Genomic DNA, 27,973 nt, shown 5'->3' on the forward strand with positions numbered 1-27,973 from the left:
CACAGACACCCCCTGATTGTGCAGAGCCCCTGGGTCAGGAACAGACACACGCGGTCTGAGCACGGCATCGACCTGACAAACAGCTCGGACAACAGCTATCCCTGGAGCACATTCCAAGTGTCCCAAGAAAGCACCACAGCAAGGCTGAGATGGGCTGCAGGAGGTTGGGTCAGATGATTGCAAAAGCCCAAGCTGCCATCCCACTCGCCTCAGCCCAGCCTGCCTCCAAAAAACACCTCGGTCACCGCAGCGCCACGGCCAGCCGGGTGCTGCACTGGGGACAGCCAGCAAAAAATCCCGAGGAAAACACTCCCCTGAAGATCAATTCAGGCTCCAAAACGCTGACCATAGACCAGGGCAAGTCTGAAACCAGAAAATGCTTTATTGGAAAGGTACAAAAAAACCAGTCACTGCAGCTAAATTTACAGCAATAAATTACGTTGTGGCTGTCAAGAGAAGTAATGGACACATACACAGGGCTATTCGCCTTACAAACAGGAATCCACATTGCTTGGTATATCAATAATTTATTTTATAATAAAAAAGCAGCACAAAAATAAATATTGAAATGAAATTACTGAGTAACCACAGAGGATAGAATGAGCTGGTGATAAAAAACAACTTAAAACAGAAGACCTCTATCATTAAAAAAATGAAAGCAAGTATCCACCATCTACAGAAACACCCCAGCAGACTGAAATACAGACGAAGGAAAACAAATCCACATTACAAAAGTTTTTCAGTTTTGTTTTGTTTCTTTTTTTTTCCGCTTTTTTTTTTTTTTTTTTCCCTTTTTTTTTTTTTTAAATAAAAACAATCATGACAATGAAGTTTAAATGATTCGAGAGAGAAAAAACTGCCACCTTCTCCTCCTCCCCGGGTCTGAGCCACTCTGTGGTGCAGCTCGCCTCCGCCCCAGCCCAGTGCCAGCGCCTCGTCCCTCCCGCTGTCCCGGAGCTGCCGTGGCACCCAGGTCTCTGCACTTTGTGGTCTCCTCCTGGCAGATGTAGAGCTGGGCAGGAGCAGAGATGCTGCCTTGTTTCAAAGGGATCTGGAGCTGCCCTGGAGGGAAAGGTTCCCCACTCCCAACAGAGAGCACAGCAAAGTCTACGAGAACAGAGGTGTCCCTTCCCGACGCCTTCGTCTTCTCCTGCCTCCCACCCAGCCCTCGCTTCCCACGTCACACTGCGGATGGGGAGCAACCAAAGAAAGGCCAGGCCCAGGGGAGAGGATCCCAGCACCCAAAAATCAGATCCCCCACTCCTCCTCAGCGGGGTTGGGGGGACAAACTAAGAGGGGCAGAGAAGGGAGCCCCGGCATCCAAAGCACTGCAGCAGAGAGAGGCGGGAGGTGCGGCTGCACGTCCCACGCCGCCAGCGCCCCGCGCCGCGCTCGCCCTGGGCGTCAGGCTAAGAAGTGCAGGACGGAGAGAAAAAAAACCAAACAAAACAAAACAAAAAAAAAAAAATAAAACACAACAGAAACAAACCGAACCCCAGAGGAATGCAACGCGACAACCCCAAGCTGGAGGGCCCTCCAGGGAGGAGGGTGGAGGAGCTGGGTCTCCAACGCGATCAACAGCTTTCGGGTCATTCCTCCCTCCACGTTACCTTGCAATTCTGATCCCTCTGTGGAAGTTTAGCCAGGACATTTCATTCTCCTCCAGGTCACCACCCAGGGAGCCCTGGACTGGCAATTTCTTTTAATAAAGATTTACAGTATCAAACTTGGAAAAAAAATTATTTTTTTTCTTTTTTACGAAAAATCTGTACGATAAAATGTATATAATTATATATTTATATATATATTTCTCTCTCTTTAAATATTTCCACGTGGTCCTTATGGATATCCAATATGGATTACCTACCATGGCTATGGTATCAACAGCTTTAACAACACCCAGGCCTCTTGTTCTTTATCGAGTGACCAGAGATTTAAGTGCCTACCAGCACTAAACTAGCAATCACTTGGACAAGCCTTTGGCACCCTTCCAAGAACTGGAAAAAAAAGAAATACTTGGCCACAAGGGAAGTGCCACATAAAGATATGTTTCTCAACTCATTCCAACAGCAAGAAGACCCCAGGAACAAAGTTCAACCTCTGTCCCCTTCAGTGAGACAGGTCTGATTTCCCCAGAGGGGTGTCAAGGGCAGCCAGAGGGTGTTCCTATCTAGCCAGGAATGTTATGGAGCTCTGGAGCTGTTTTAAAGACTGGAAGCATTTGGGCATTTTCAAGTCAACTGGCCTTTTTCATTAAAGTTTTCACTTAAAGCCCCAACAGTGCCAGGAGTCTCCATTTTGCCTGTTTTTGGAGGCACCTGTAAGGTCTGGGAAAGTGTCCAATGTCTGTGAGCTGGAGAACATGAGAGGACCAGGAAATGACCGTAACATCTTTCTCTTCCTCAGCTTCTGCTGTGGGAGTCAATAACTGGTACTGATACACAGGACATCGATCTGCCTGTTTGGAGATAGGGAGGGAATGGAGGAGAAATGAGGTAACACTAAGTGCCATCCAAACTCTATGTGTTGGAAAATCACTTGAAGGAAACTCCCTGCTCCCCTCCAAAACACGTGGATCTGGCAGGGGGAACGAGCCTTCAGGAAGCATTTCACTGACACCCTTTCTGGCTCAGTAAAGTCACGGATGTCGATGTTGGGGACTGAATGAGAACCAAGTCTGAGGTTTCTTCTTTTCATTAACCTATTTCACAAAGGATCCTCCTGGGAAATCCAGAGACTCCGATGACAAGGTGAAAAAAAAAAAAAAAGCAAGCTAACAACTTCTTCCAAAGACAAGTAGGGCTTCACTAAATTTCTACCAACTTACTGCTATTCAAGGCAAGACAAAGCCTCAAACAACAAATTATACTGGGTGTCAGATGCCAGTTCACTGTCCTCTTTCCAACAATGGTAGCACTTGATTATTCTCTTTCAGTCCAAACCACTTATGAATTCTCAGTGATCTTTGTTCCAGAGCCCAAATTCTCTAAGCTCTTCTCCTCATCTTAAAACCTCAGTAATCTCATTCTTTTCTCACCTGCATAACAACAGGCATCGTCCATTCCGTAAGTCTCTAACCTGCCCTACAAAACACACAGTCCCTTTCCTTTCCTACTTCAAGAAGAAAAAAAAACAACAACAAAACACACAAACACCAACATAGCTATTTTTTTTACAGTGACCTGGAAACATTCATTGTTTCATCACTGCTGCGTGACAGCAGAATCTCTCCTTTCAGCTTCCCAAATCCTGCCCACTGCCAAGCCAGAAATCCCTCTCCCAAACCACTGCTCAGAGCCAAACAAACGACTTCTCGATCCCAATTCTTCTGTCCCCTACACGCACATTGATTTTCCATCCTGCCCTCATTGTAACTCACCCACTTGCAAGAGAAAGCATCAAGTTTCAGGGTCACATTCACACAGGTTGTCTGAACACTGAGGGTTGTTCACTGTACTCTTTGGATCCCAAATTCAGCATCAGATGTGCTATGGAGAGGGAAAGACTCTTCCAAGCTCCCATCTGACCTACCCACAGCCCTTCTCTGACCACCAAGGACTGATGATGAGCACAGCTCTCCAGCTAAGGATGCTCATTGCTAACATACCAATGCTTTTGTCAAGGAGGAGACTCTAAACTTCTCTCCTCCTAGCTGAATGCTATTGCCCTCTAGTTACACTTCAGTGCTTTAAAAACATCCTTCTGAAATCCTCTGCACAAACCCCTTCTCGTAGTGCTGATCCCAGCAGAACTGTCCCACCTTCTCTCACAGCCAATTCTGCCTCCGCCAGTAATACATGCAGCATTTTTCCTCCTCATCTCCTCTTCTCCTCCTCACCAAACTGCTCTTCACAGCATTTACTGTGCCTCCCTCCCTTCAGCTTCAGGTAACCCAGGAAAAAAAAAGCTGCTACTTCAAGACTGTGGATCATTTGGAAGAAATAAACTGCATAAATATACCCAATTCACAGGCACACCTTTGGGAAGGAGCTATCGGGAAACTTGGGCTTGGAATAAAGGAGGCTGCAATGTAGTTTTTTTACAGGCCACACAGGTAATGGGGCATATTAAAATATGTAAAATATATATTTTTCCATATTTTAACAGCATGGATTGAAAACAAAAGGTTATTCTTAATGGGTGTGGTCAGACCCAAGCACTTATCTCCATCATCCTCCCACTCCCATCCACTGTTAGCAGGATGAAATCAAACCCAAAAAGCCTATATTCCTGCCCTCATAGTATCAGATGGAAGTGGGGAAGGTAGGGGAGACCCTTCTTACAAGGAGTAGGAGGCCACTAAAGGAAACTCTTTTTCCCATACATTCATCTCACACGATGATTTCTACGGTCCATATGTTCCTGGCTCTTGAGCATCATTCACGAAGACTCCGGAGGCTCCTCAGGTATCTTCTCCCAGCTGGAAAGCTGCCCAAGCTGAGAGGGGTTTGTGGAGGCAGAGGGAAGGAGGAAGCAGATCTTGCAATTTGTACTGCATACAGAGCTCAAATCCTGGACACGAGAGGTTGATGGAGCCACTGAGTCCAGACAGAAGCAGCCAGTTAAGTTCCCTTTGTAGGAACCCTTTGGGTTTGTTTGTATTTCTCTTTTCTTTTTTTATATTCTTCTGTTTTTTGCACTTTTGGAAGAGACTTCTTAAAATGCCAATTCTTGACGTGACCAAGGACTCCGGAACAATGCATAAGAGCCTTATCCCCTCCCCTCTGAAAGGCTGCTAGTTCCCCCCACCGAGGGCACTAGGAGGCTGCTGAAAAGGGCACAGAACTGGATGAGATTTCAGCTGATTTCACGATGGTGATGACACTGGTGGTGGCAACTTTGGTCGGGGTAATAGGCCCTCGCGCCACAGTACGAGCAAAGGTCTGGAGTGCTTCGTACTTGGAGCGCAAGGCATCCAGCTCTAGCTTCATGCTGCTGTTTTCTCTGGCCAGCTTCTCCACCTCTTGCTGCAGCTCAACCCGCTGCCTCTCGAGCTCCTCTTTCTGAGTCACACGCTTGATGCGGCAGCTGGCAGCGTAGCCCCGGTTCTTCAGCGTGCGCCTCCGCTGCTTCAGACGGATGACCTCCTCTTTGGTGAGACCCCTCAGGTGCTGGTTCAGCTCCCGTACGGACATTGACACGAGTTCATCATCACTCAGCACTGGGGCATTCTCTCCTGACTCCTCCTTTACCTGCAAATACCAACAGCACAGGGGTAGCAGCAACCCGACGTGAGCAGATGCTCTGGGCAGCAGAAGGAGAAAAGGACACCCCTCAGCAACGTGACATTCCTACATGGAAAATACTCCTGATGTGCTGTGGAGACCACAAACTCCACTACAACATCTGGGTTAAACATGGCAGAGATCTGAGCACTGCAGTTGTCTGGGTTTGGGTTAGCCTCTTAGGTCAGAGGAATCAGTGATCTTTATATACCCAATGTGAACCCAACAGCACGATTTTCAAGGGGATAAATGTGAAGTCAGCTGAAGTCTTTTTTTGTGAAGTCCTTTGTCAGGACCTGGAATTCATAATGAATGCTAAAGATGACACCTTATCCCAGCATTATGCTGGGACACCAGTGCAGTATCTCAAAAGCAGAATAGCTACTTCTGTGCAGGGCTTAATTCAGCATTTTGTGGTTTTTTGTTGAAGATTGCTCATTTGAGTCGTGAACAAAACCAACCATGCTTGGCTTCAAGGACAGCCTGATTTGGTTTTGCTAGGGCACAGCATTTAGTAACTGAAGTTACATGGAAAAACCACCAAGGCTTTGCCCTTTCCTCAAGCACATTTGCCACCACCATTATTTTCAGAATCACAAAATTGTTTAGGCTGAAAAACACCTTCAATATCACTGAACACAGGACTTTTAAGACAACATCCTTTTGTCTTTTCAGAGACTGCAGGAGATATGGAACGAAAAGCCAAAACACTAGAAAGAGATTTCAACCATGCATGAACAGCCCAGGCACAGACCACCATCAAGCTGGTATGTCTGAGGCATTTACTGTCTCATGGATCTGGGAGACACCAGCTGAACAAGCCCCTTCCCCAGTGCCTACCAGTCCTGAGAGTAAAAGTAGTTCATTGCCAAGACTGGGAGCACTGGTTTCAGGATGCTGCCAATACCTCCTGTAGTCAGAACTCTCTCGGGTAGCTGCTGGGATATGCCAGCCTCCATGGCATCCCAGAGACTTCAAGCCTCTTCCTGGGTAATGCCAGTGTTCTTCTACCCTAACCTTTCCTGCAGACAGTGGGAAATGGTATCAGCACCCATTGCTAAGAGTCTCTCGGAATGAAAAAGAACAGTCACGTACGAGCAGCACGGCACAGCTCTGTGACAGGCTCCCCAGCCACCCAGCACCACCCACTCAGCTTCTTCCCTACCTTTAATGCCTTGTTCGGTTTGGGATTAGTCGTCATAACCTGAGCACAGTCTTCCGGACAAAACTGCTCAGAAATTGCAACTGGAAAAACAAAACAAGGTTTCCAGGTTAATCACAGAGATGAGGGCAGGAAGAAGATACCAAACACATCACCCAAACCCCCAAATCAACCACCATTAAAAGAAATAAGCACACAGTTGTTTGAAGCACTGGGATGGATTCAGATATCCTTTACCCTGTTCAGATAAGAGAAAGAGAAATTGGTGTTGACAAGTGCATTCCTTTTTAACACCCAGACCTCGTATTTTGCTGTTAACCACCCTAAGATGCAGCAGAGAAGACAGGGCAGGGAGGAAAGAAGGACACACACATTCATCTGTAAACAAGAGTCACACTGAGCATCACGCACCACCTTGCCATGTGCCACCCCTTCCCAAGGGGAGAATGGAGCGTGGCCTCCAAGGCCCCGTCACCGGCTCACCTCCCTCTGGAGGCATCCCAGATGCTCCAAATGGCCTATTAGGGACTGATTTAAGAGTTACCTCTGCTCATAAAAGGGAATGAAAAGCCACAAGACAACAACTCCCTTCATTCTCATTTTGATGATTATTAGCTCGGCTCGAAATTGAGCCAGCAACCCAGAGAGAAGCTGCCTGGTTTGTAACCTGCTTCCAGCGCTGTCCCCACCCAAAGGAGACGCTACCAGCAAACCCAAACAACAGAAACAAAAGCCCCCCCAATAACAAAGCCAGGAAGGAGTTCACCTCTCCCAAAGCATCAAGACTGTTGCTTCCCAACCCTCCAGCCCCAGACTGCGAGACCAGACCTGCTTGATATTTCTAGTGACGTGGAGACGTGTCCATCGACAGCCTGCCGTGACACTGCCCTTCACTCTCACCTTAGCCAAGACTACACCCCTCCGACCAGCGCCCTGCAGAAAATCCACCTGCCCACCCCTCCACCCCATGGTACCTACCCCGGGAGAGGCAGCGGCAGCCGTGCCACCATCACAGCCTCTGCTATGGCTCCCCAGAGGGGAGGGGTGAGGCGCCGGTGCCCCCGACACAGGGCGGCTTCGAGGGCTGCACACCCGCGGCACCGCAGAGCTCCTGTCTGGCGGGAGTCCTCTGTCTCCCCCCACCTTCTCCTGCCCAGCCCAAACCCTCCCCATTTCCACGTCTGCATCGTGTCACACATCCTAATCATTCATGAAAAATCCAGCCAAAGCATCCCAAGCATGATTCCCTTCTGATAGTTGCCATGGTGACCTTGGGAAAGTAGCCAACCCGGAGACAGTCACCATGGAAACAGAGAAGCCCAAAAGCAATAATGACTTCAGGTCATGTCTGTGCAAAGACATCACGAGGTCGTCGGAGAGTAAACAAACTCATTCATATCTGCAAACAGGGGTGGCGGGATTTGGGGGGGTGCAAAGGTGGGGCGTGGGGACCAGTGGGAGCTGGGTGGCTGAAGGTGCTGGCTCAGCCTGTGCTGCTGTCACTTGAATTTTATCAGTCAAGGCATCTCATCATCACACGACTTACATAAAAATCAAGATGAAGAGCAGGAGGGGAAAAAAATAATCCTGTAATTGCAGAGCTGCAAGATACTATCCTAGATATTAGGGAGTGTATTTAGGCGCCTCCTCTATTTTTAAGCCTGAGACAGCACAGCTCTTCATGTCTGGAGGAGGGACAAGGACAGCCGCACAGCACACAAGCCAAGATGCTCCGTGATGAATGGACCACTTACAGCAACTGGTGTGCGCTGCATTTTCTAGAGCATCCGCGAGTCCTTCCCTGCTCTCCTCCAGCACTGAGCCCCACCCCGGGCACACCTCCAGCCACAGCCCCTCGTCTCGCCAGGACAGCAGGAATGGGCAGGGCACGGGGCAGGGGGGCGAGTGCCAGCCCCCCTCAGCTGCCTCCGAGGGACGGGATGTGCCCAGCCTCTGTCTGCGCGCTCTCCCGCGAGCACGGGCACCTCTTCAGACCCCAGCGCTCCCCTTCCCCTCCGCACCGGGCATGTGCTGCCCACCCCTACCTCCCGGCCGGAGCCGCAGACCACTGGCAGCCGGGGGGGGGAAGGAAAAAGCTCCTTGTCTTGGCCAAGAGGTCTCGGAGTTGAGGAGCGCCGAGGCGCTGCCAGCGCGCAGAGGAAAGGGCCGGCAGCCCCCTCCCTGCAGAGGCGCAGCCGGGCCGCAGGCAGTTGGTGCCATAGTTATGCAGTGAGTCACCAGCTGTTTACAGAGTTTGAGCGCTCACATTCCCACAGCATCAGAAACTCTTCCTTCCCTCGGCGGCATCCCCCCTCCCTCGCCGCCCCCGTCCCTACAAGGGAAGGGGCGCGCTGGCCACCGGCCGCGCTGCGAGCGCCGGAAAAGGAAAGGCAGAAAGGAGGGGGAGGCCAACGACAGCCCCGTCACACCCACCGACTGCACAAAAAGCCTTTTGATCCTCACCCAGCGCGTCTTCAAAGCGTTTTGTGCGCCAGCCGATGGAAAAACTGAACGCGGCCACTTGGCCGTGCGGAGATGGAAAGAAATGTAAAGTATCATGGAAAACAAGAGCCTCCAGTGGGGGTCAGCGTGAGGGCTCACCTGCCACCCTGAGCAATGCTCCGGCTCTGAGTGATGAAACCCTGCTGTCACCTGTTGCTCCATGTCACCAAAGCAACAGCTCCTTACCCTGCACATTCCTCGGAGGACAGCACAGGCGCTTGGCTCAGCGTCCTCTGCTGCACACCTGTCTCCCCCACACCAAAACACCCTGGATGGGTCAGCATCCCTCTGACATGGGCTAGGATCCACCCTACTGCACCAGGGGCATGGCCAGAGCTGCTGCTGACACAGGTTAACGAGGAGGTTCAAGGCACCATCAGGAATTGTGATGCCAGACCCTCTTAAACCAAGGGTGGGAGACTGTGGGCTGGCCTGACCCAAAGGGCAAGATTTCATAGAGCAAGTAGAAACACTCAAACAGGCTCAAGTCTCACACTCATATCTGAGTGCAAGGGTGAGTCTTATCTCTGCACTAGGTGAAGGCACAGGTGTGGTCCCAGCTCTGCTCGAAACTGATACAACAACACTCGCAATCCTCACCAGCAGTCCTCCAGGGCCTTGGGCCTCATCTCATCTACCAAATCCTTCCCACCAGGATTATTTGGGACTATTCAGCTACCAGCAAGAAGACACTAAAAATCAGCATGTCATCTCCCTTACATTTGTTACTTACAAAGCAAAACCCCGCAATGAAATCATAAACCACTCTGCAAACAAGTCATACCCAGCAGCGTTCCCTAAACATGCTGCACAGGGGTCTTCTGGGACCCTGCCTGCGATTTGATTATTAGAACCCTTTTAGTCTTTACCCTGCTCCTGCCCTTCTTTCCTTAATTGCATTTGCTGCATCACATCTAAAATTAGGAGCTCAGCTTTTTGGAACAAGGACCGCGCTACATCTCTGCTCTGTAAGCAGTACGGCACATTCCGAATGCCACATCAATAAAACAGCAAGTAGTATTACACCAACTGTGAGGGGAAAAAGCTTTTCCAGAGCAGCTCCACGCTCGTATTTACAGCAAGTGTTTTGACTGTGGGTTACATAAAGAGCCCTTGTAATTCTGCAATAAAGTTACCCATTGACAGCCTTGCCAACGCCCTCTCCCTCTCTCAGACAGCTCCTATGCCTCCTGCAGCATCCTCCCAAAAACCTGGAAGTCTCCAGCTGACATCCTAAGTCTGACAGTCTCAGAGCATCTAGAGATCCCAGCTCCTTTGCTTTGAAAGGGAAAGGCAGCAGAAAGCCTGACTCAGGCAGAGGTAGGACAGAGCTTTCCACACAAGGCTTGCAATTAAGAAGGAAAACATGCCAGAGTGAGATTTCAGACTTTCCACGCTACAGGGCTTTCCAAGCGCATTACACATTAAGGAATTACTATAAAATCACTGCCGACACCCGACAACTGCAGATGAACTTGAATTTTAGAACTCTTTCTACACTGAAAGACAGCCCCGGCCAAAACATCAGTGCCTGGCAGACAGCCCTGCTGGTGTTCAGCTTCCATCCTCACACACATGCAGCAAACTGAAAACATGCAAGCCTCACCTTCCGCCAGGCCAGCGACGACTTCCCGAGGGCAGAAAAACAGCGCAAGGTTCAAGCGGCGGCGGGGATCTCTGCCATCACGTCTCAATCCGGCACCGACAGCTACGCAGGGAATACTCTACTCACTCCCAAACGCAGCCATTTAAATCCGAGGCAGCTGTTTAAATTTCTCGTTTATCCTCAAGTTGCTCCCAGCTCCAGAGCCAAACGGTTGTGCCTACCACGGGTAACATCTGAGCTGACAGGTGAAGGCAACTACAGATGCTTAAATCCTCATCGCCGTGCCTCTGCCGCTCGGAGGCACGACACCGATTTCCAGCACATTGCAGCATGGTAGGCAGAGCACCATCCCTCTCCCCATCACTCAAAAAGCCATTCTCCTGCTCTGACAACCTTCACACATCCTGTAAGGCAGACTGACGCTTGTCACTCATTTGTAATGAGAGCGGGGAGGGACGGGCTGGTGGTGTGAATCAGAGAGTAGAGAAGCATATGCGAGGCAATATATTTGACATGAAGAGAGAGAAGACACAAGGAGGGGGTGAGTCACTGTTTACTGTTCTAGAGGAGCTCCACGCAGCCCTCGCCCAGCTGGCCAGCTTTCCATTTCCCTTATGGATCGGAACCAGCATCCAGCAGCAAAGGGGAGATTCAGGAACCTTCAGAGCACATTTGAGAGCTGCCAGGACACAGCTCTCTGAGGCGCTCTCTGGGGAAGCCTGGACATGGATCAGACAGTCTTCACTGGTTTGGTAAACAACCTAGTCAGAAGCTGCAGAGAGCCTGTGGTTAGGGAGCAGGGATATGGAGCACCAGGCGGGTACATCTGTGTGTCACCTCTGAAACTTCATGGAGGAGGAGGCTGAAGGGGAAAGGTATGCGACAGCCAGCCCTGGTACTGACAAGCTTACAGCACTTTTTCCATCACGTGCTTGTAAAACGCGGTGACAGAGATATACTGGAATTACACCTCAGCATCACCAGCCCAGAGTTGCAGCTCCCCAGCCGGACAAGCAACAAATAACTTTCTAGGATGCACAGCCAGACCCTGGGGCAGAACTGGGATTCCTGACTTTGCTGCTCCTGACCCTAAGTGCCAGCCATCAGTCAGAGATCTTCACTAACTGTAATAATGGAACATAGCATCACTATTTGGCGTCCTGCAATATTGCAAAGCAGTGGGATCCACTATGCAGCCTGTCCCTCAACTCAGGAGCACAGTGCCAGGGTAATTGCTCTCATTACTGCCTCTCCCCAGCCCTTGTGCTGATGGTCACAGAGCACTGCATCGCTTGTGCTTGCTTCATGCTTGGAAGACTCTCTGCCCAAGTTTGAAGATAGCCTCAAACAATAGCTGAGGCAGAAGTGGAAATTGCCTGTTCATCTCTACAGGGTGCTGAGCCTGAAACTTCCTGATAATTGAAAGTGCTAGCACCGCTAAAGTATTTCACAGCTGGATGTTTACAAAAATGATCAGCGAGCGAGCTTATCCCGCAAACCCCGACTGCCGCAGGGGCCAGCGCTCCCAGCTGTCCTTTCTTCGCTTCCCAAACATCTCACACAGCTAGAGATTTTCAATACCAAGTCCTGCAGCACATTCCATGCCATTAATCATCTTCCGATGCTGATGGAAATCAGAGGGTATCAAGCTGATCTGTATTTCTCCCTTTCAGGAGGCACACAGCAGTACTGAACTCCATGCCGCAACAGATTGCTGAGACGGGCGACGGCGCAGAAATGACATAAAACATGACAAAGCACGCTGTCCTTGACAGGCAAGCAGGGGGAAAAAAAAATAAAAAACCCAACAAATTTCTACCTCTGGTTCAAAAACAGTTGTGAAGCAAGGCAAGAAGCTGGCGTAATACAGCCAGGAACATTTCACAGGGCTCAGAGCCCTGTCAAGCTCAGAGCCCGCAGAAGCGGGCAGGGCGTCCAGAGTCACCGTGTGCCCAACCTTGCGGCAAGTGCCCCGTCGGTGTCGCCGGCAGCCGCGGGTCGGGCAGCCCGGGCGGGCGGGAGCGGGGCGAGCGGCGGGGCCGCGCTGCCATTGGGCCGCCGCGGCGTCCGTCAGCCCGAGGAAGTGACTGCACGAGGAAGGCTCGAGGAAGGGCTCTCCGCAGGCAGCACCGCGGACACACACGGAAGGAGAAGGGGGGAAAAAGCGGAGGGACGCACGCTCCTTTCACCAGCGAGAGAAAACCAGCAGGTAAACTCACCCGCTGCTAAAACCCCGACGGCAGCCGCGGCTCGACGCGCTGGGCTGGGGCGCAGGGCTGCGCCCGCCACGGGGCTCACAAAAAATGAAAGTGCAAGAAAAAGGCGTGCAGCTTTTCAGGGAAACACTTTGCTCTCACTGGCTCCCTCCACCTTCCGCAGCCCCAGCTCAGCTTTAGGCACGGTGGCAAAGGAGAGGGCGGCCAGGTGAAAGCGAAAATGGAGGCCTTTCCCTTTTCTGTAACAACTTTGCCCAAAGGGGGCTCGTTCCTAATTTGAGACCTCATGGCCTGCTTTCAGCACAATCTGTAAAATAAATCCTCCACGGAGAAACCCACGAGGGAGGGGAGCGGGCTCTCAGCCCGAGGAAGAGGAGGAAGGAAGCAGACCCTGACACACTGTGAGAGTTTGGAGATCTCAGTTCCCGTGGCTCTTGGCCTGGATGCTTCCCCGCTGCCGTCACCGGGAGGTTGAAGAGGTTCCCCCCACCCACCTCCTCACTTCTGATTAAATCCCCAAACCGTCCCGCACCCACCAGACAGTCACGCGGCAGTGCCCGCTCCCGGTCACCGTCCCCTTTCCTCCCACGGCCGGTGCCCGGGCGGCCGCAGAGCGCCCCGTTTCCAGGGCGGCCCCCCATGCACACGCATCCCTCCCTCCCCACAGGCTGCGGGACCAGCCCGAACACACCACTCTCCTCTCCCTCTTTCCACCCAACCAGCAGCTGTGCTCAGCAGAGATAAGCCCCCCACCCGCCGCAGCCCTGACCCCCAGCCCATCCCACGGGCAGCGACGCGCCCGCCTGGCATTTCCCGGTGGCGGCGGCTGCTCCTGCCCGATAACCCGGGGCGGACAAGCGGATCACGAAGCCGCCACCACGCCCGGGCAGCGCCGCACGCCGCGGCCACGCCGCCCGGCCCCGGCTGCGCCCCGGCTCCCTCCGTACTACAAAAGCTGCTATTTTTAGTCGGCGGAGCGCGCGGCGTCACAACAGGTTTCCTCACATGTATTTTAAGAGCCATTCAAAGGCAGAGGCAGGCAGCGCGCTCATCCTCGGGGGGAAGAAAAATAACAACAAGAGACCGGGAAAGCATCACCCCGGCAGACACCCAGGGGACCCCCAGCGCCGTGTCCCCGAGGGTGCGGGGGCGCTGCCGGAGCCTCGTCCCGCGGGGGTTCAGCGGCGCCGGCTCCGCACCGGTGCGAGGTGACAGGGCAGCCGTGCCCGGCGCGGTGGTGACTCAGCACTTTTACCTCCGCCGCCCCGCCCGCCCGCGCCCAACCGGACCCGACCGGACCGAGCGGGACGCGGACCGGACCCCGACCGAGCCGCCCCTTCCCCCGCGATCGAGCGGCAACGCGCGGCCACCCCCCCTTCCCTGCTCCGACCCACCCCCCCTGNNCCCTCCCCCCCGCCGCGCCGCCGACCAACCAGCGCCCCCGCCGCTTCCGGCATGGCGCGTCACCGCGCGCGTCACCGCCCGGCCCGCCCCGCCCGCCGCGTCACCGCCGGGACCGCCCGCGCCGTTCATTCATGGGGAAGGGCGCGGGACGGGCGGGGCGCCGCTGCCCGCACGTAGTCGCCCCCCTTCGTCTTCGTCTTCATCCCCATCCTTATTCTCATCCCCGTCCCCATCCCTCCTTCATCTCCATCTTCCTCACCCCGATCCTCGTTCCTCTTTCATGCCCCCTTCATCCCCATCCTCATCCGCGTCTCTACACCACGCCCCGTGCCCCCGCCCCGCTGCGGGGCTCACCCCGCTCCGACAGCTCCCTACCGCCCGGATCAGTCCCGGTGGCGGGGGCGCAGCGTGGCCCGGGGTTTTGCACACTGACACACGGGTGCGTTTTATAGAGTCATAGAATGGTTGGTTAGGGAGGGGCCTTAAAGCTCATCGCGCTTCAATCCCCCTGCCATGGGCAGGGACACCTTCCACTAGACGATGTTGTTGCAAACCCCATCTAAATTGGCCTTGAACACCTCCAGGGATGTGGCATCCACAACTTTTCTGTGCACCCTGTTCCACCCTCATGGAAAAGATTTCTTCCTGACATCTAATCTATACCTGCTCTTTGTCAGTTTAAAGCCATTACCCCTTGTCCTGCCACCACATGCCCCGGTCAAAAGTCCCTCTTTAGCTTTCTTGCCGGCTCCCTTCAGACAGGGAAAGCTGGCAATAAGATCTCCCTGAAGCCTTCTCTTATCCAGGCTGAGCAATACCAATTCTCTCCTCATACAGGAGGTGTTCCATCCCTCTAATCAATTTGGGTGCCTCCTCTGGTCTCACTCCTACAGCTCCGTGTCCTTCCTGTGCTGAGAACCCCAAAGCTGGACACAGCACTGCAGGTGGGGTCTCACAGAGCACAGCAGAGGGTAGATTCATTTCCCTCGACCTGCTGGCCCCTCGGCTTTTGGTGCATCCCAGGACATGGTTGGCTTTCTAGGCTGCAAGTGCTTTGTTGGCTCATATCCAGCCTCACATGCACCAGCACCCCTAAATCCTTGGAAGGGCTGCTCTTGATCTTTTCAGCCCCCAGTCTGGATTGATACCAGGAGTTACCCTGACCCAGCTGCAGCATCAGCAGAGCGTTGTTGCAGAGCAAATCATGGTGGAGAAATGTGTCCTAGGCACCCCAATGCTCTTAGGAGAACTCACTTGTTCCCTGGGCTCCTGGAGGTGGCCACTGACCAGCCTTGTCCTCCACTAGCTCTGGACCAGCCTGTGCCCAGCAGTGCCTGTCCTGCAGCCCCCTGAGCATGGCACCAGGGCCAAATCCTGCCCAGGGCTGGATCCTCAACCCTATACTTCCACTTTCCTTGTGCAGTTGTGTGAGCTGCTAAACACAGCCCCCTGACCCCAATTGTGTGAACAGTATTTCAGACCCTGGGGACATCCAACAATGATGATAATGCATAAAAAATGCAATAACACAGGCAATTGACTAAACCAAACAGCATACATCTCAGCTGTGCTTGTTTTGATTTCTTTGCGTCCATAACAATGTTGGAAAGTCTGTGTCAGCCCCATGCAATTTGTGCTTTCCAGCCTTGGGGCCAAATACTGGAGCAGTTCTAAGGGCCATAACAGGCTGTGAGTAAGATCCCATCTCTCCTGCTCCCTTTGAACAACACAAGCTGCAAAACACAGGGAGCCTCATATCTGGCACAGCCCCATGGATCTGGGCAGCCAGAGCAAGGTTTAGTGAATGCACCTCCCTGATGTTAAGAAATCCCTGTTTATCATTGGAACTGGGCTAATGGGGTTGGCTAAAGCTCCCAGGTGGTGGGTGGCATGAAGCTGCTGTCCAGTGTAGCTGCAACAGCTTTGGCCTTCACCTCTCCCAGATTTGCAGGCACTGGCTGAAATCCTGCACTGGGTGCTGGGGCAGGGTGAGCTAAGGGCTGGAGGGCAGATTCCAGCCATCACTGTGGTCTCCACTGATGCTTTGAAGTTTGTCTCCAGATCTCCTTTCCATCCAGGAAGGTTCTAGTGGCTCAGAGAGCCAAGACAAGCAAGGAGAGATGCTGGGTGTAGGAGCCTTTGGGGCCACTGCTGTCCCCAGCACAGCCACCTGTGCCTGTGCTCTCTCTGAGTGGTGATAACCAAGAGTGGTCAGAGCCATTCTAAATCATCCAGGGTTTATCCCTGAGACATCCACGAGGTGGTGGTCCTCCTTGAGGAATGGGCTGGCTGGTTTATCCCTGAGACATCCACGAGGTGGTGATCCTCAAGGAGGACCACCAGCAGGAATGGGCTGGCTTCATCCTGGACAGGGGTTTCACCCTCTGTGGTGACAGCCCCACACAAAGGGCTCACCAGAATTAAAGTATTGCCCCCAATTTTTGCAACAACATGGGGTTTGACAGATCACATATGGCAGGAGGGGAGCAGCTGTGTCGCCCAAAATTCTGTTTCTGGATGAAATGTGCTATTCACAACAAGTTACTTTTCGTTTCCATTCCCTGGGGAAAGTACCTGTGCTCCAAAGGTCTGTTTTTATTTGCTGCTGAACTTTAGACAGCGGTGGCCTTCAATAGTAAACAAGGAGCAGCTCTCCAGTCCCTTGAAAAGTGGGAAAGACTGTGCAGCACACACACTTGTTAAGCAAATGAAAAGGAATGCATGGGAGGCAGGACCTCTGGTGAAAACTTGGATGGAGAAAGGGTCTGGGATGTTTGGGATTTTGTGAGTCTGGCCCAAAACACACCCAGCATCACGATTCCCTGAAACCACTGAGCAGGGATAAAGTGCTACCCTATAAGGGGGCACAGAGGTTTAGTCACCTAAACAGATGTTTAGTCACCTAAACAGAGCTCTTCGTTCTTTGGGTTTTGACACCCTGCATGCATCAACTGTGGAAAAACCTAAAAAACCCGCTGCTCTCCCATGCTCTCCACCCTTGAACAGCACCGCGTAGACACAAACATTAAAAATAAAATTAAAAAAGCACCCAGCGCGGAAGAGCGAGCGGAGGAGGGGCGTGCGGCGATGCGCTGCTACTAGAGAGGCGCGGTAGGAGCCGCCGAGCGCCTCGTCGGGTGTTTACGGCGGGGCCGGCGGAGCCGCAGCGCCGGGAGCGCTGCCCGCCCGCTGCCCGCTGCCCGCTGCCCGCTGCCCGCTGCCCGCAGCCACAATGTCAAGAGGAGACCCGTGTATGTAAGCGCCGGCACGGCCGGAGCGGGGCCCGCAGGCGGGCAGGGGCTCCCGGGGCGCGGCGCTGCCCGTGCCCGCCCGGCGCTGGCAGCGCCGGGGAGCGGTGGGCGGCGGCATCGGGCGGAGGCGCTGCCGCTCCGGGAGGTTCGCGGCCAGGCCCCGGCGGGTCCAGCCGTCGGGGTGGGAGAGGGCTGGGGACTGAAGCTGTTTGTGGGGGATGGAGCCGTTTTCTGAGCCTTTGCAGGGAGGAGGGTGAGGGGAGCGGGGTCTGAGTGAGAGTGAGGAGACGAGACGAGAAAGTTGTGTCTCTTTTTTAAAGATGCTGAGATTGCTGCCTGCAAACTTAACTAGAGCATGGGGGTCTCCTTTGCTCAGAGTCCGGGAGATGTTTGCCTGAGAGGTTGTCAGAATCAGCATTTATCAGTGGAAAGCAAGGACTAATGGCATATTCCCAGCCATCCCTTGCTCAGCCCTCCTCGGGTCTAAAACCTCTGAGTCAGGGCTTTGGACGATGATGACAGAGGATGCTCAGAGTAGAAGAATGCTCGGAGCAGAAAATGCTCCACACCTCGGAGCTGCAGCTCTCAGCATCACAGCTCTGTTCCCACAGGAAGAGCAAGCTCAGTTTTGCTTGCACCTTCCAGAAACACTGCAGCCCATTAATTCAGACCAGTGAAAGACTCCTTGAGGGGCCACTCTGCCACCTCCCAAAAGCAAATGGTGCTTTGTCCCTCGGGATTGGTGGACAGTCAGGTGTCGGTGTCTCCCCACACTTAGCAGGTCAGGACCACCTGACCCTGGCAAAGCCTTCCTTTGCTGAGTGCATCTTGGCTGAAGGTGCAGATGTGATGCTGCAGGGTGCTGAGGTGGGCAGGCTCTGCCCAAACCACAGGCATCAGGAGAGGGGGAAGCTGTCCTTGAGGCCTGGGCAAGCTCTCCCCCTCTGTCTCCATCACACCTGCCACATCTCCCCTTCCATCCAGCACCAGGACAATGAAGTCGTACCAGAAGCTGACGACAGCACAGCCAGCAGCATGCCGGGTGGAAGAGGAGGGGGCTGCCCCGATGCCCCCCGGCCATGGGAAGCTGGCCCCGTGGTGGGTGGGCAGTGGGCTGCTGGTGGCCGCTGTTCTGCTGAGCACCATCACTGTCTGGGTGCTGCGGCAAGTGTCGGGGGGCTGGCTCGGACCCACAGCACCCCCAAAATGTCTCGTGGTACCCGAGAGCCATCGCTTTGACTGCTACCCAGAGCGGCGTGTGGTCGTGACCCAGGAGCTCTGTGAGAGCCGAGGGTGCTGCTTCATCCAGAGTCCCCCGCTGGCAGAGGGCAAGCAGGGGGTGCCCTGGTGCTTCTATCCCCCTGACTTCCCCAGCTATGCACTGGAGAGCCTCAACCAGACAGCGCTGGGCGTGGTGGGGCTGCTGGTGCGAAGGGAGAAGGCCTATTACCCCCGGGACATCGAGAAGCTGAGGCTGGATGTGGAGTTTGAGACGGACACGCGGCTGCACATCAAGGTGAGCTTGCTGCTGGCTGCCCTCAAGAGCCTGTGACTGTGCTCCTGACCCTTGCACCTGCCACCCTGTAGGTGACCATCCCTTACTTGGATCAAGTCTGGAATCTGCTGTGCTCCAGGCATGGCTGTGTGTGGCCAGTGAGCTTCTCCAGCACTTTGCCCTCTTGCTTTGCTGGTCTTTAAAGCCCTTTTTCTCCCTTTTGCAGATAACAGATGCAGCCAACCCACGCTATGAGGTTCCCCTCGATGTTCCCCGGGTGATGAAGAGAGCAGAAAACCCCATCTACAGCTTGAACTTCTCCTGGGACCCCTTTGGGGTGCTGCTGCAGCGCAAGGCAACAGGGACAGTGCTGTAAGAACCCACCTCATGCTCACACTGTGTCAGCTGCAGAGAAGCTTTTCTTACCCTAGGCAGGTTCCAACATGCTTCCCAGAGGTTTTCCATTAGGAAAACCCTTGCTGTGAGGTCTCCAGCCAATTATTACTCTTTCTCTTGTGAACAGTGCTGACATGGGCACATGGCAGCAGGTGCCTTCCTGACCCCAGGGGCTGGCCACGTGCTTGCTCTGGCCATGGCAGACCTGTGTGGGATCAGCATCTCTCCCAAAGCTTCCCAGTGCTCTGATTCCTCCCAGGGTGCTACAGAAGCCAAACATTGTGTAAATCCCAGCACATCACCAAATGATCTGGTGGCTCAGGAAAAATGTCAGAGAACAGTTGTGGCTTTGCCCTCTCCCTGCTTTTGGGTTTCCCTGGCTGTCCAAGCTATAGGCACACCCACAGCTCCAGGCTTTTTGTGGAAAAGCACTGTGGGTGACTTTGCTGTACAGCTTCTGTCACCTCCACAGCTTTGCCCACACTAAGTTTGTGGCAAGCACCACCAGCTGGACAATGTCTGGTCAGGGTGTTTTGGGATCCCATCCTTTCCTCCCCTTTTCCATTTGCTGGTGGCTGTGGTCCATTCTGTACTTGGGAGCTGCTTATCAGTGACAGCAGGCTGAGAAACCCCATGGCCATATCACCTCAGTGGTTAATAATAACCTGGGTGGAAACTTCTGGTGTCAAAGGGAAGGCTGTGCTGTGCTGGCTTGTGCTATGCCTTGCGTCCAGCCAGACCTGAATTTGCTCCTGGGCCAGGGTGTTGGGGCTGGATGCAGGGTGGGATGTGCTGCTAGACTTCCCCTTGAGATGTTTTGAGAGGCAAGAGATCAGTTATTGATGGGCAAATGCATCCTAATGAGTCCCTGAACCTTCTCTTGACCCTCTCTCTTTCTGGGTGTCACCCTGGCAGGCTAAACACCACCGTGGCCCCCTTGATCTTTGCTGACCAGTTTCTCCAGATATCCACATCACTCCCATCCAAGTTCCTCTATGGGCTGGGGGAGCACCGTGGCAGCCTCCTGCACAGCCTGGACTGGAACACCCTCACACTGTGGGCCCGCGACGTCTCTCCCACGGTACATCTGCCCTCTGTAGAGGGTGCAGGGGCTGAGGGCAGGAGTGCCACTCTCCTGTGCCTTGGAAAAACCCTGGGAAAGCATGGCAGGGGTGGGCAGCAGCACTGGGAGAGGCTGGGGATGGTTGAGGCTGATGAGCAGGTATGTGCCAGAGAGGATTTCAGAGCAATTGCAAAATGCTCTTGGCACTCCAAGGGCTCTGGGTGTTTCCGCTCCACCCTGCTCCTCGTGCAATGTGTTGTGGTGAGGCAGGAGGTTTCCCCCTCACCCAGCCCAGCTCAGTAGCAGCTCCTGAGCTGGAGGAAGAAGCAGCCTCCCATATGGCCTTAAGCAAACCTATCCTCATTCCTTGCCTTGTGCTCCAGAGGAGTGACAGATGCCTGGTTAGGTGGTGGCAGCATATACAGCTCAGGGTCATTTATTCACCTTCAGTGACATGGGGCTCTCCTGCTTTGCCCTCTTTTGTGTCTTACTGGGAACCTCTCCTTGCAGGAATCATTCAACCTGTACGGCGCCCACCCCTTCTACCTGCTGATGGAGGAGGGTGGAAATGCTCATGGTGTTTTCCTACTCAACAGCAATGCCATGGGTAAGTGTCCAGGGGACCCCAGGCCAGCTTGTCCATGGTGGAGGACCTGGCAGACTGGGACAGATGGGAGCTGCTGGAGTGGCCACTTTGGGACCTTGGGGTGAGAGGAAGCCATAAAAAGGAAAGATGTGGTTTGATGGCTCCGTTATTGAGCGCAGCCATCTGTTTCCTGGCTACGGCGAGGCTCTTTAGCAACTGCCGAGCAGTTTAACCACACGCCCAGCTGCCGAGCTGCCATCAGGAAGGCGAGTCCCCTGCATGCAGCTCCGTGCCCATTCCCCTGCTCTGGCAGCAGTGGGGTGCAGCCAGGGGTGCCATCTGTCACCCGTGCTCTTCCCAGCTGTGCTGCGCCAGCTGCGGCTGTGGGGTCTGCCCGTGTGTGCCAGCTGATAACAGCAGCTCCTGCCGTGCGAGGGGCAGCACCAGGAGCACCCGTCCCTCCCTGCAGCTGCCTCTTGCAGCCAGCTGGGATGATGCTGCTCACACCAGGGCTCCAGCTGTTGCTGTGAGGCTGCCGAGGAGCTCCTGTGAGATGCAGCCAGCTGAGCTGAGGTGAAAAGGCTGCTCCATGTGAAGAGCCCTTCCCAGGAAAGGCCTGGCTCCCACGTGCTTGCTTGTACAAGTGGCTCTCAATTCACTTAGGAGGGGATTTCAGGGGAGGACATGAAGGAAAGCACTGCACTGAAGTGCTTAGTCTTGGTCCAGCAGTGGAAGCTGGCACAGATTTGAGATTAAAGAGCAGATTTTCAAGATAGCATAAACCCATGATCTCTCTGGGCTGTGATGATTTAAGCTTCCAGACACCCTTTTAGCATCTGCTGAGTGCAAGACAGGGATTTCTCTATTCCCCTGAGCATTGCCTGTGGTGCTGCCTGGGCCCCATCATAGGGGCAAAGGTCTGGGGGTAGCTCCCCAATTGTCACCACCCTCTCCTCTCCTCTCCTCTCCCCTCCTCTCCTCTCCTCTCCCCTCCTCTCCTCTCCTCTCCCCTCCTCTCCTCTCCTCTCCCCTCCTCTCCTCTCCTCTCCCCTCCTCTCCTCTCCTCTCCCCTCCTCTCCTCTCCTCTCCCCTCCTCTCCTCTCCTCTCCCCTCCTCTCCTCTCCTCTCCCCTCCTCTCCTCTCCTCTCCCCTCCTCTCCTCTCCTCTTTTCTATTTTCCCACTCAAAGAGGTGGCTCTGCAGCCTGCTCCAGGCCTGACCTGGAGGACCATTGGAGGGGTGCTGGATTTTTACATCTTCCTAGGGCCCGATCCCAACATGGTCATCCAGCAGTATCAGCAGGTGATAGGTAAGTGCCCACACCCCAACACAGCTCTGTGCAGGAACCTCCTTCATGCCCACATCCCTGTCTCACCCAGCTTCCCCACCATCCCCAGCCCTCTCAGCTGGGGAGGGATCAGCATCCCCCAGCTGTCCCATCCCCAGCCCTTCCAGCACACTGCTGCCAGTTATCACCTTTTATCCTCCCTCTGCCCTTACCTTCCCATCCTTTTGAGATGCTGCTGTCATCTTGGGAAACCCCATCCGTGCTCCCACTGTCCCACTGCAGGTTTCCCAGCCATGCCACCCATCTGGGCTCTCGGCTTCCACCTCTGCCGCTGGGGCTACGGATCCAGCAATGACACCTGGCAGACTGTGAGAGCCATGAGGAACTACCAGATCCCCCAGGTAACCCCCAGGCCTGTGGGGCAGGGAGTCCAGTCTCCATCACCCATTCCTGAGCCTCTTTCCTGCAGGATGGGCAGTGGAATGACATCGATTACATGGATGGGTACCGGGACTTCACCTTGGATTCCCAGAAGTTTGCCTCCCTCCCCTCCCTGGTGGAAGACCTCCACAAACACGGGCAGCGCTACGTTATGATCTTGGTATTCCCCCTCCTCTCCCACGGTGCTGTTTTTGCTGCAGGGATGTCAGACAAGGGCATAATGGATGCTCCTGGTCCCAGCTGGTCATTCCTGGCTCTGGGGATTTTTGTAGGAGGCCAGTTCCCAGTGCTGGTCAGGCAGCTGGAAACTGTGACTGGAAATCCCCCTAATGCAGGGACCTTGGAGACACGGCCAGGTTCTTGTGCTGTTCTCCTGTCTTTCTGTGGGTACAAGGATCCTGTGAGAGAAGGAATAGAGGAACTGTGGGTCAGGCAGTTTAACTTGTGGATGCTCAGCTCAAGTGCTCTCACATCTCCACAAATGCTAGCATCTTGTGACCTGGCTGTGATGTCCCTTCTTCCCTCTGCAAGGAGTGGGGGCATGGGTTCTGCTTGCTGCAGGCAGTGGGGACCAGCAGGTCCTTGCAGGGGGAAGTTGGATTTCCTCCTCATTGAACTCTCTGTAGTAGCCCTGTCCATGACCTGACATTTCTTGCATAAGAAGAAGAGTTCTTGTGTTTGTCCCCTCCTCCCCAAAACACCGTAATGGGTCCTGGGGACTTGCAGAAGTGGCATTTTAGAAAACATGCCTGGAAGCGTTGAAGCAAGTTTCTCTTCCCCTTGGGGGGAAACAACTGCCGTGTGTGGGCTCTGGCTGACCCTGTCTGGGTTCTCTTCTGTGAATCACACTGCTCTGGCCAGGAGAAGGAGCCGTGGTCTGCCTGGAGTGGCACTAACCCTCTGCTCCATCCCCAGGATCCTGGCATCAGCAGCACCAGCCCCCACGGCTCCTACTGGCCTTTTGATGAAGGCTTGAGACGGGGCTTGTTCCTCAACACCACCCAAGGGCAGCCACTCATCGGGCAGGTGAGCAGCTCCAGGGGGAAATCCCAGCCTGGTGGGTTGTGCAATACCAGGGCTGGGATTTCATCACAACACAGGGAAAGCCAAGTGGCCAAGGGACTTCTCTGGGATAACTGCCAGAGCTGGCTCAGCCCTTGTCCTCCTCATGTGTCACCTCCTGGTGTCTTCACCAGCCTGGGGACCAGCCCCTGCTCAGCAGAGGAGCCTGTGGAAGTCATATGAGCTTAACAGAGTCAGCAGTGCTGCCTAAGGCTGATCATCTGATTTCTCTCCCTTCCTGTTTCTGGGGTGAGGGGAGGTTGTTGTCATGAGCAGTGTGCCTCGAGACCTGCTCTGCAGCTGTTCCTCCCACTTTGACCCCTCTGGCTGTTTTCTCCCACCTGCTCTCTCTCGCTGTCTCCAAGGAGGGAGCTTTTGATGTAGCCTGAAAGCATGGGGGAAAATAAATTGGCTAAAATTCCTGGAATGAGGCAAAGCACAGAGAAATCATGGCTTTTCCCTGACATGTTCTTGATGAGGTGGTATCAGGCCTTGTGCAAGTGGGGACAGAGCAGCTCCATCAGCTGCCACTGCCCACGGAGTGTGGGGACTCCTCAGCACCTGGTTCCTCCTGGTACCATGGAGTAGAAGGGATGCTGTGTGTGTAGCACCCAGGACTCAAAGCATTGGCTGGGTTTGTCTTCTGTTTCATTGCCTGTTTCACCCTCAGTTGAAATCCCGGGCATGCTGTGGTACCCTGTTCCCCATGGTGGCTCCCCACAAATCAGCTGCTCGCTGAACCCATGGATTTGTGGTGTCCCCACAGGTCTGGCCTGGTTTCACTGCCTTTGCAGACTTCTCCAACCCAGATACACACCAGTGGTGGCTGGAGAACCTGCAGCACTTCTATGCCCACGTGCCCTTTGACGGCCTCTGGATTGTAAGTCCCTCCTTGCCCGTGGGTTGCTCCCTGCCTGCAGCTCAGCTCATGCCTGGCGTGTGTCCTGGCAGGACTGTCCCTCAAATGCAGCTTTTCCAGGTCTACCACTAATCCCAAAAACACACACCCGAAATTGCAGCACAATTTTCTTTGCTTAGGACATGAATGAGCCATCCAACTTCATGGATGGGTCTGAAGATGGCTGCCCCCCAGGAGAGCTGGACAACCCACCCTACACTCCGGGTAAGGAGGGAGATGAGATACAAGGCTGTGCTCATAGGTACTGTGTGCTTTGAGACAGCTGCCAACTGAGTGTGGTGACAGAAAACCATTTCTAAGAGACATTGTGTCTCTTTTACACCCTGAATGCCTCCATCCCTTCCTTCATGTGCCAGTATCCATGTCTAAGCCATGCACACTTGTTAGGGCCATGTCAGGGTGCAGCATGGGGCCATTTGCATGATCTTTTGGCACTGGGTTGGCAGTGCCAGCTGGCTGTGGGAGGGCTGACCCAGAGCCAGCAAGTGTGGGGAGTCCATATCCCCTGCACCCCAGCTGAGTCCACCTGGGCTCTCCCTCCTGGCAGCCGTGCTGGGCGATTCCCTCTCTGCTAAGACGGTGTGTGCCTCGGCAAAGCAGAAAGTCTCAGTGCACTACAACCTCCACAACCTCTATGGGCTGATGGAAGCCAAAGCCACAGCAAGGTACCTGAGCATCCCACTTCCTGACAGCCTGGGAATGGGTTGGGACTGAATCCTTCTCAGAGCTGAGTAGGAAGAGGATGGGGATTTGAGTGGGATCTGAAGCGGAGAAGCTCTGGCTGCTCACAGCCTCTGGGATGGGAATAATCCAGGAGAAAAGGGGAGCTGACACTGCTCTGGGAGGAATGGGGGAATGAGGCTGCTCCTGCTGCGAGCCTTTGCCACACTGCTTGGACTGACTCTCACCCCTCTGCCAGGGGGCTGGAATTTTCCCTCAGCTGTTGTGGGGTAAGGCAAACACATGGTGGGCTGCTCTTCCCTTCTGCCCCCAGCTCTCCTGTTGTTTTCCAGCGCCTTGATCAAGATCCGGGGGAAGCGGCCCTTCCTCATCTCCCGCTCCACCTTCCCCAGCCAGGGCCGGTACTCGGGGCACTGGCTGGGTGACAACCGCAGCCAGTGGAAGGACATGCATTACTCGATTCCAGGTGGGTGGCACAGAGCCCCTACCAGCACTCCTGGAGCTTTTGCTTGTTTGGAGATGTCTCTAACCCTGTTGACTGTCCCTGCCCCCAGGGCTGCTGAGCTTCAGCCTCTTTGGCATCCCGCTGGTCGGGGCAGACATCTGCGGCTTCTCCGGCAGCACCTCGGAGGAGCTGTGCACCCGCTGGATGCAGCTCGGGGCCTTCTACCCCTTCGCTCGCAACCACAACACCCAGAACGAGAAGGTCCAGGGCAGTGTGCCCCGTGGGAGGCATCCTGGGGCTGGGATGCAGCATATGGGGTGGGGATGCAGGATATGGAGTGTGGAATGGGGGATGCAGGAGGTGGGATGTGGAATGGGGGATGCAGGAATTGGGATATGGGGTGGGGGATGCAGGATATGGGATGTGGGATGCAGGAATTGGGGTTGGGGCTCGGGGTGGGACAGCTGCTGACTGCCTGTGTCTCCCCCAGGCCCAGGACCCGGCAGCGTTCAGCCCTGCAGCCAGGACAGCCATGAAGGACGTGCTGCTGACCCGCTATTCCCTCCTGCCCTTCCTCTACACCCTTTTCCACCGTGCCCACCTGCAAGGGGACACCGTGGCCCGGCCCTTGTTCTTTGAGTAAGGCCATCCCCACCGGGAGCTGGGGAGATGCTTGGGCTGAATCGGGGAGATCGAGCTGCGTCTCCATCCCGCCGCAGGTTCCCTTGGGATGTGGCCACGTGGGAGCTGGACAGGCAGTTCCTGTGGGGCCGGAGCCTGCTGGTAACCCCAGTGCTGGAGCCTGGCGTGGACTCAGTCACAGGTTATGTCCCCCAAGGCACGTGGTACGACTTCTACACGGTGAGGAGCATCACGGCATTTGGCCAGGGTGATCCCTGCTTGACCCTCCTGGGGCTGTGTGTGGGAAGCCCTGCCTGAGCCCAGGGAGCCCTAGTGAGGGAGAGTTGGGGATGGCTGTCCTGCAGACCTGTGCCTGAGCCCTGGTCCTTCACACCCATGTCTCCTGCCTCCTGCCCAGGGCTCCTCGGTGAATAGCAGTGGGGAGATGTTGAAGATGTCAGCCCCTCTGGAGCACCTCAACCTGCACATCCGGGAAGGTTCCATCCTGCCCACCCAGGTGAGTGCCTACCCACCTCCTCCCTGGGTGCTGTCCACAGCGTGTGTGTCCCCCAGCTCCTCAGCTCCTGGACCCAGTGGTCATGGCCCTACAGAACCCATTTCTTTGAACCCCAGAAACCAGGAACCACCACAGAGGCAACCCGAGGGAACCCCCTGCGTCTCATCGTGGCCTTGTCCTCGCATGCCACTGCCTGGGGTGACCTTTTCTGGGATGATGGCGAGAGCCTGGACACCTTTGAGACAGGCAACTACTCCTACGTGGTGTTCAATGTCACACAGGTGGGATGTGGTGGGGAGGGCAGGAGTGGGGGTCCCATGGTAGCTGGTCACCTTGAGCTCATGCTGTCCCTTCCTACAGAACATCTTCACCTCCACCGTCCTCCATGCCAGCACCGAGGCCACCAAGGTCACCGTTGGCACACTGAGCATCTTTGGGGTGCAGAAGCCGCCCAGCAAGGTCCTCCTGAATGGCCAGGAGAAGCCCTTTTCCTACCTGGACAACCAGGTATGGCCCCATTTCAGGGTGCCCTTTGCTGGGTGGGTGTCCCCATCCTGAGGGTCTCCACCTCTCCTCCTGAGGGTCACAGTGTGACCAAAGAGGGGATGAGGACTCTCTGTGGCTCTCCTGCTGTGCCAGGGTTTAGGGGAAAGCATTCTCCAATGTCTTGTCTCCCCCCACAGGTTCTCAGCGTGAGTGACCTTGGCGTGATCCTCAGCCAGGGCTTCTCCCTGCAGTGGCTGTGAGCAGGGGGCCGTGGGGTCCCCCTCAGCCCACCAGGACACCCTGCTGGGAGGTGGCCCATGCTCCAGCCCCTGAAGCTGGGATGCTGCCATGGAGAAGGCACTGGGGACTGTCACCTGCTGCTGCTCGTCCCCCTCCAGCACAGCTGGGCACAGGGGGCGTGGGATGGGGGCTTGGCTGCTGGGTGCCCCCTGCGTGCTCCTGGGTGGGTGGGTGGAGGTGTGGGTCCCTGCGGTCCCCACTGCAATAAAGGCATGTGGAGAACGTGTCCTGTGAGTGTGATATGGGGACAGAAGGGGTGGCATGGGGGAGAGGGGGTGGGCAGCCAGTTGCTGTGGGTCCCCTGGTTT

The 27,973-nt window shown here is 54.8% G+C and overlaps 2 protein-coding genes and 1 long non-coding RNA gene across 6 annotated transcripts; 2 read left to right on the forward strand and 1 right to left on the reverse strand.

The window, feature by feature from the left end:
- Positions 1-362: 362 nt before the first annotated feature.
- MAFK (MAF bZIP transcription factor K) lies at positions 363-13,962 on the reverse strand. Of its 3 annotated transcripts, none has more exons than XM_039732098.1 (3): positions 13,717-13,962; positions 6,391-6,470; positions 363-5,192 (listed from the first exon to the last, which is right to left on the reverse strand). In XM_039732098.1, exons 2-3 carry the CDS (start codon positions 6,424-6,426, stop codon positions 4,758-4,760), a joined length of 471 nt encoding a protein of 156 aa, XP_039588032.1. In that variant the 5' UTR covers positions 6,427-6,470; positions 13,717-13,962; the 3' UTR covers positions 363-4,757. The 3 variants fall into 3 exon arrangements, with proteins under 3 accessions (XP_039588032.1, XP_039588031.1, XP_039588033.1); XM_039732097.1 differs by lacking the exon at positions 13,717-13,962 and adding an exon at positions 10,496-10,627; XM_039732099.1 differs by lacking the exon at positions 13,717-13,962 and adding an exon at positions 7,366-7,501.
- On the forward strand, positions 11,596-12,313 carry LOC120513091. Its single transcript, XR_005630201.1, has 2 exons — positions 11,596-11,723; positions 12,169-12,313. It is a non-coding gene; the product is annotated as an uncharacterized LOC120513091 (long non-coding RNA).
- LOC120513087 (lysosomal alpha-glucosidase-like) lies at positions 12,469-27,891 on the forward strand. 2 transcript variants are annotated; one of them, XM_039732091.1, is made up of 20 exons: positions 12,469-12,704; positions 18,351-18,882; positions 19,088-19,233; positions 20,173-20,338; positions 20,831-20,927; positions 22,095-22,214; positions 22,476-22,594; positions 22,663-22,794; positions 23,550-23,660; positions 24,463-24,576; positions 24,735-24,819; positions 25,163-25,280; positions 25,629-25,762; positions 25,851-26,002; positions 26,232-26,380; positions 26,461-26,602; positions 26,781-26,879; positions 26,996-27,160; positions 27,240-27,386; positions 27,563-27,891. In XM_039732091.1, the coding sequence occupies exons 2-20, from the start codon at positions 18,361-18,363 to the stop codon at positions 27,623-27,625; spliced, it is 2,781 nt and encodes a 926-aa protein (XP_039588025.1). In that variant the 5' UTR covers positions 12,469-12,704; positions 18,351-18,360; the 3' UTR covers positions 27,626-27,891. The 2 variants fall into 2 exon arrangements, with proteins under 2 accessions (XP_039588025.1, XP_039588024.1); XM_039732090.1 differs by lacking the exon at positions 12,469-12,704 and adding an exon at positions 17,210-17,366.
- Positions 27,892-27,973: the final 82 nt, after the last annotated feature.

This window comes from Passer montanus, unplaced genomic scaffold (assembly GCF_014805655.1).
Source record: "Passer montanus isolate IOZ18808 unplaced genomic scaffold, ASM1480565v1 scaffold8, whole genome shotgun sequence".
In the NCBI taxonomy this organism is placed as follows: domain Eukaryota; kingdom Metazoa; phylum Chordata; class Aves; order Passeriformes; family Passeridae; genus Passer; species Passer montanus.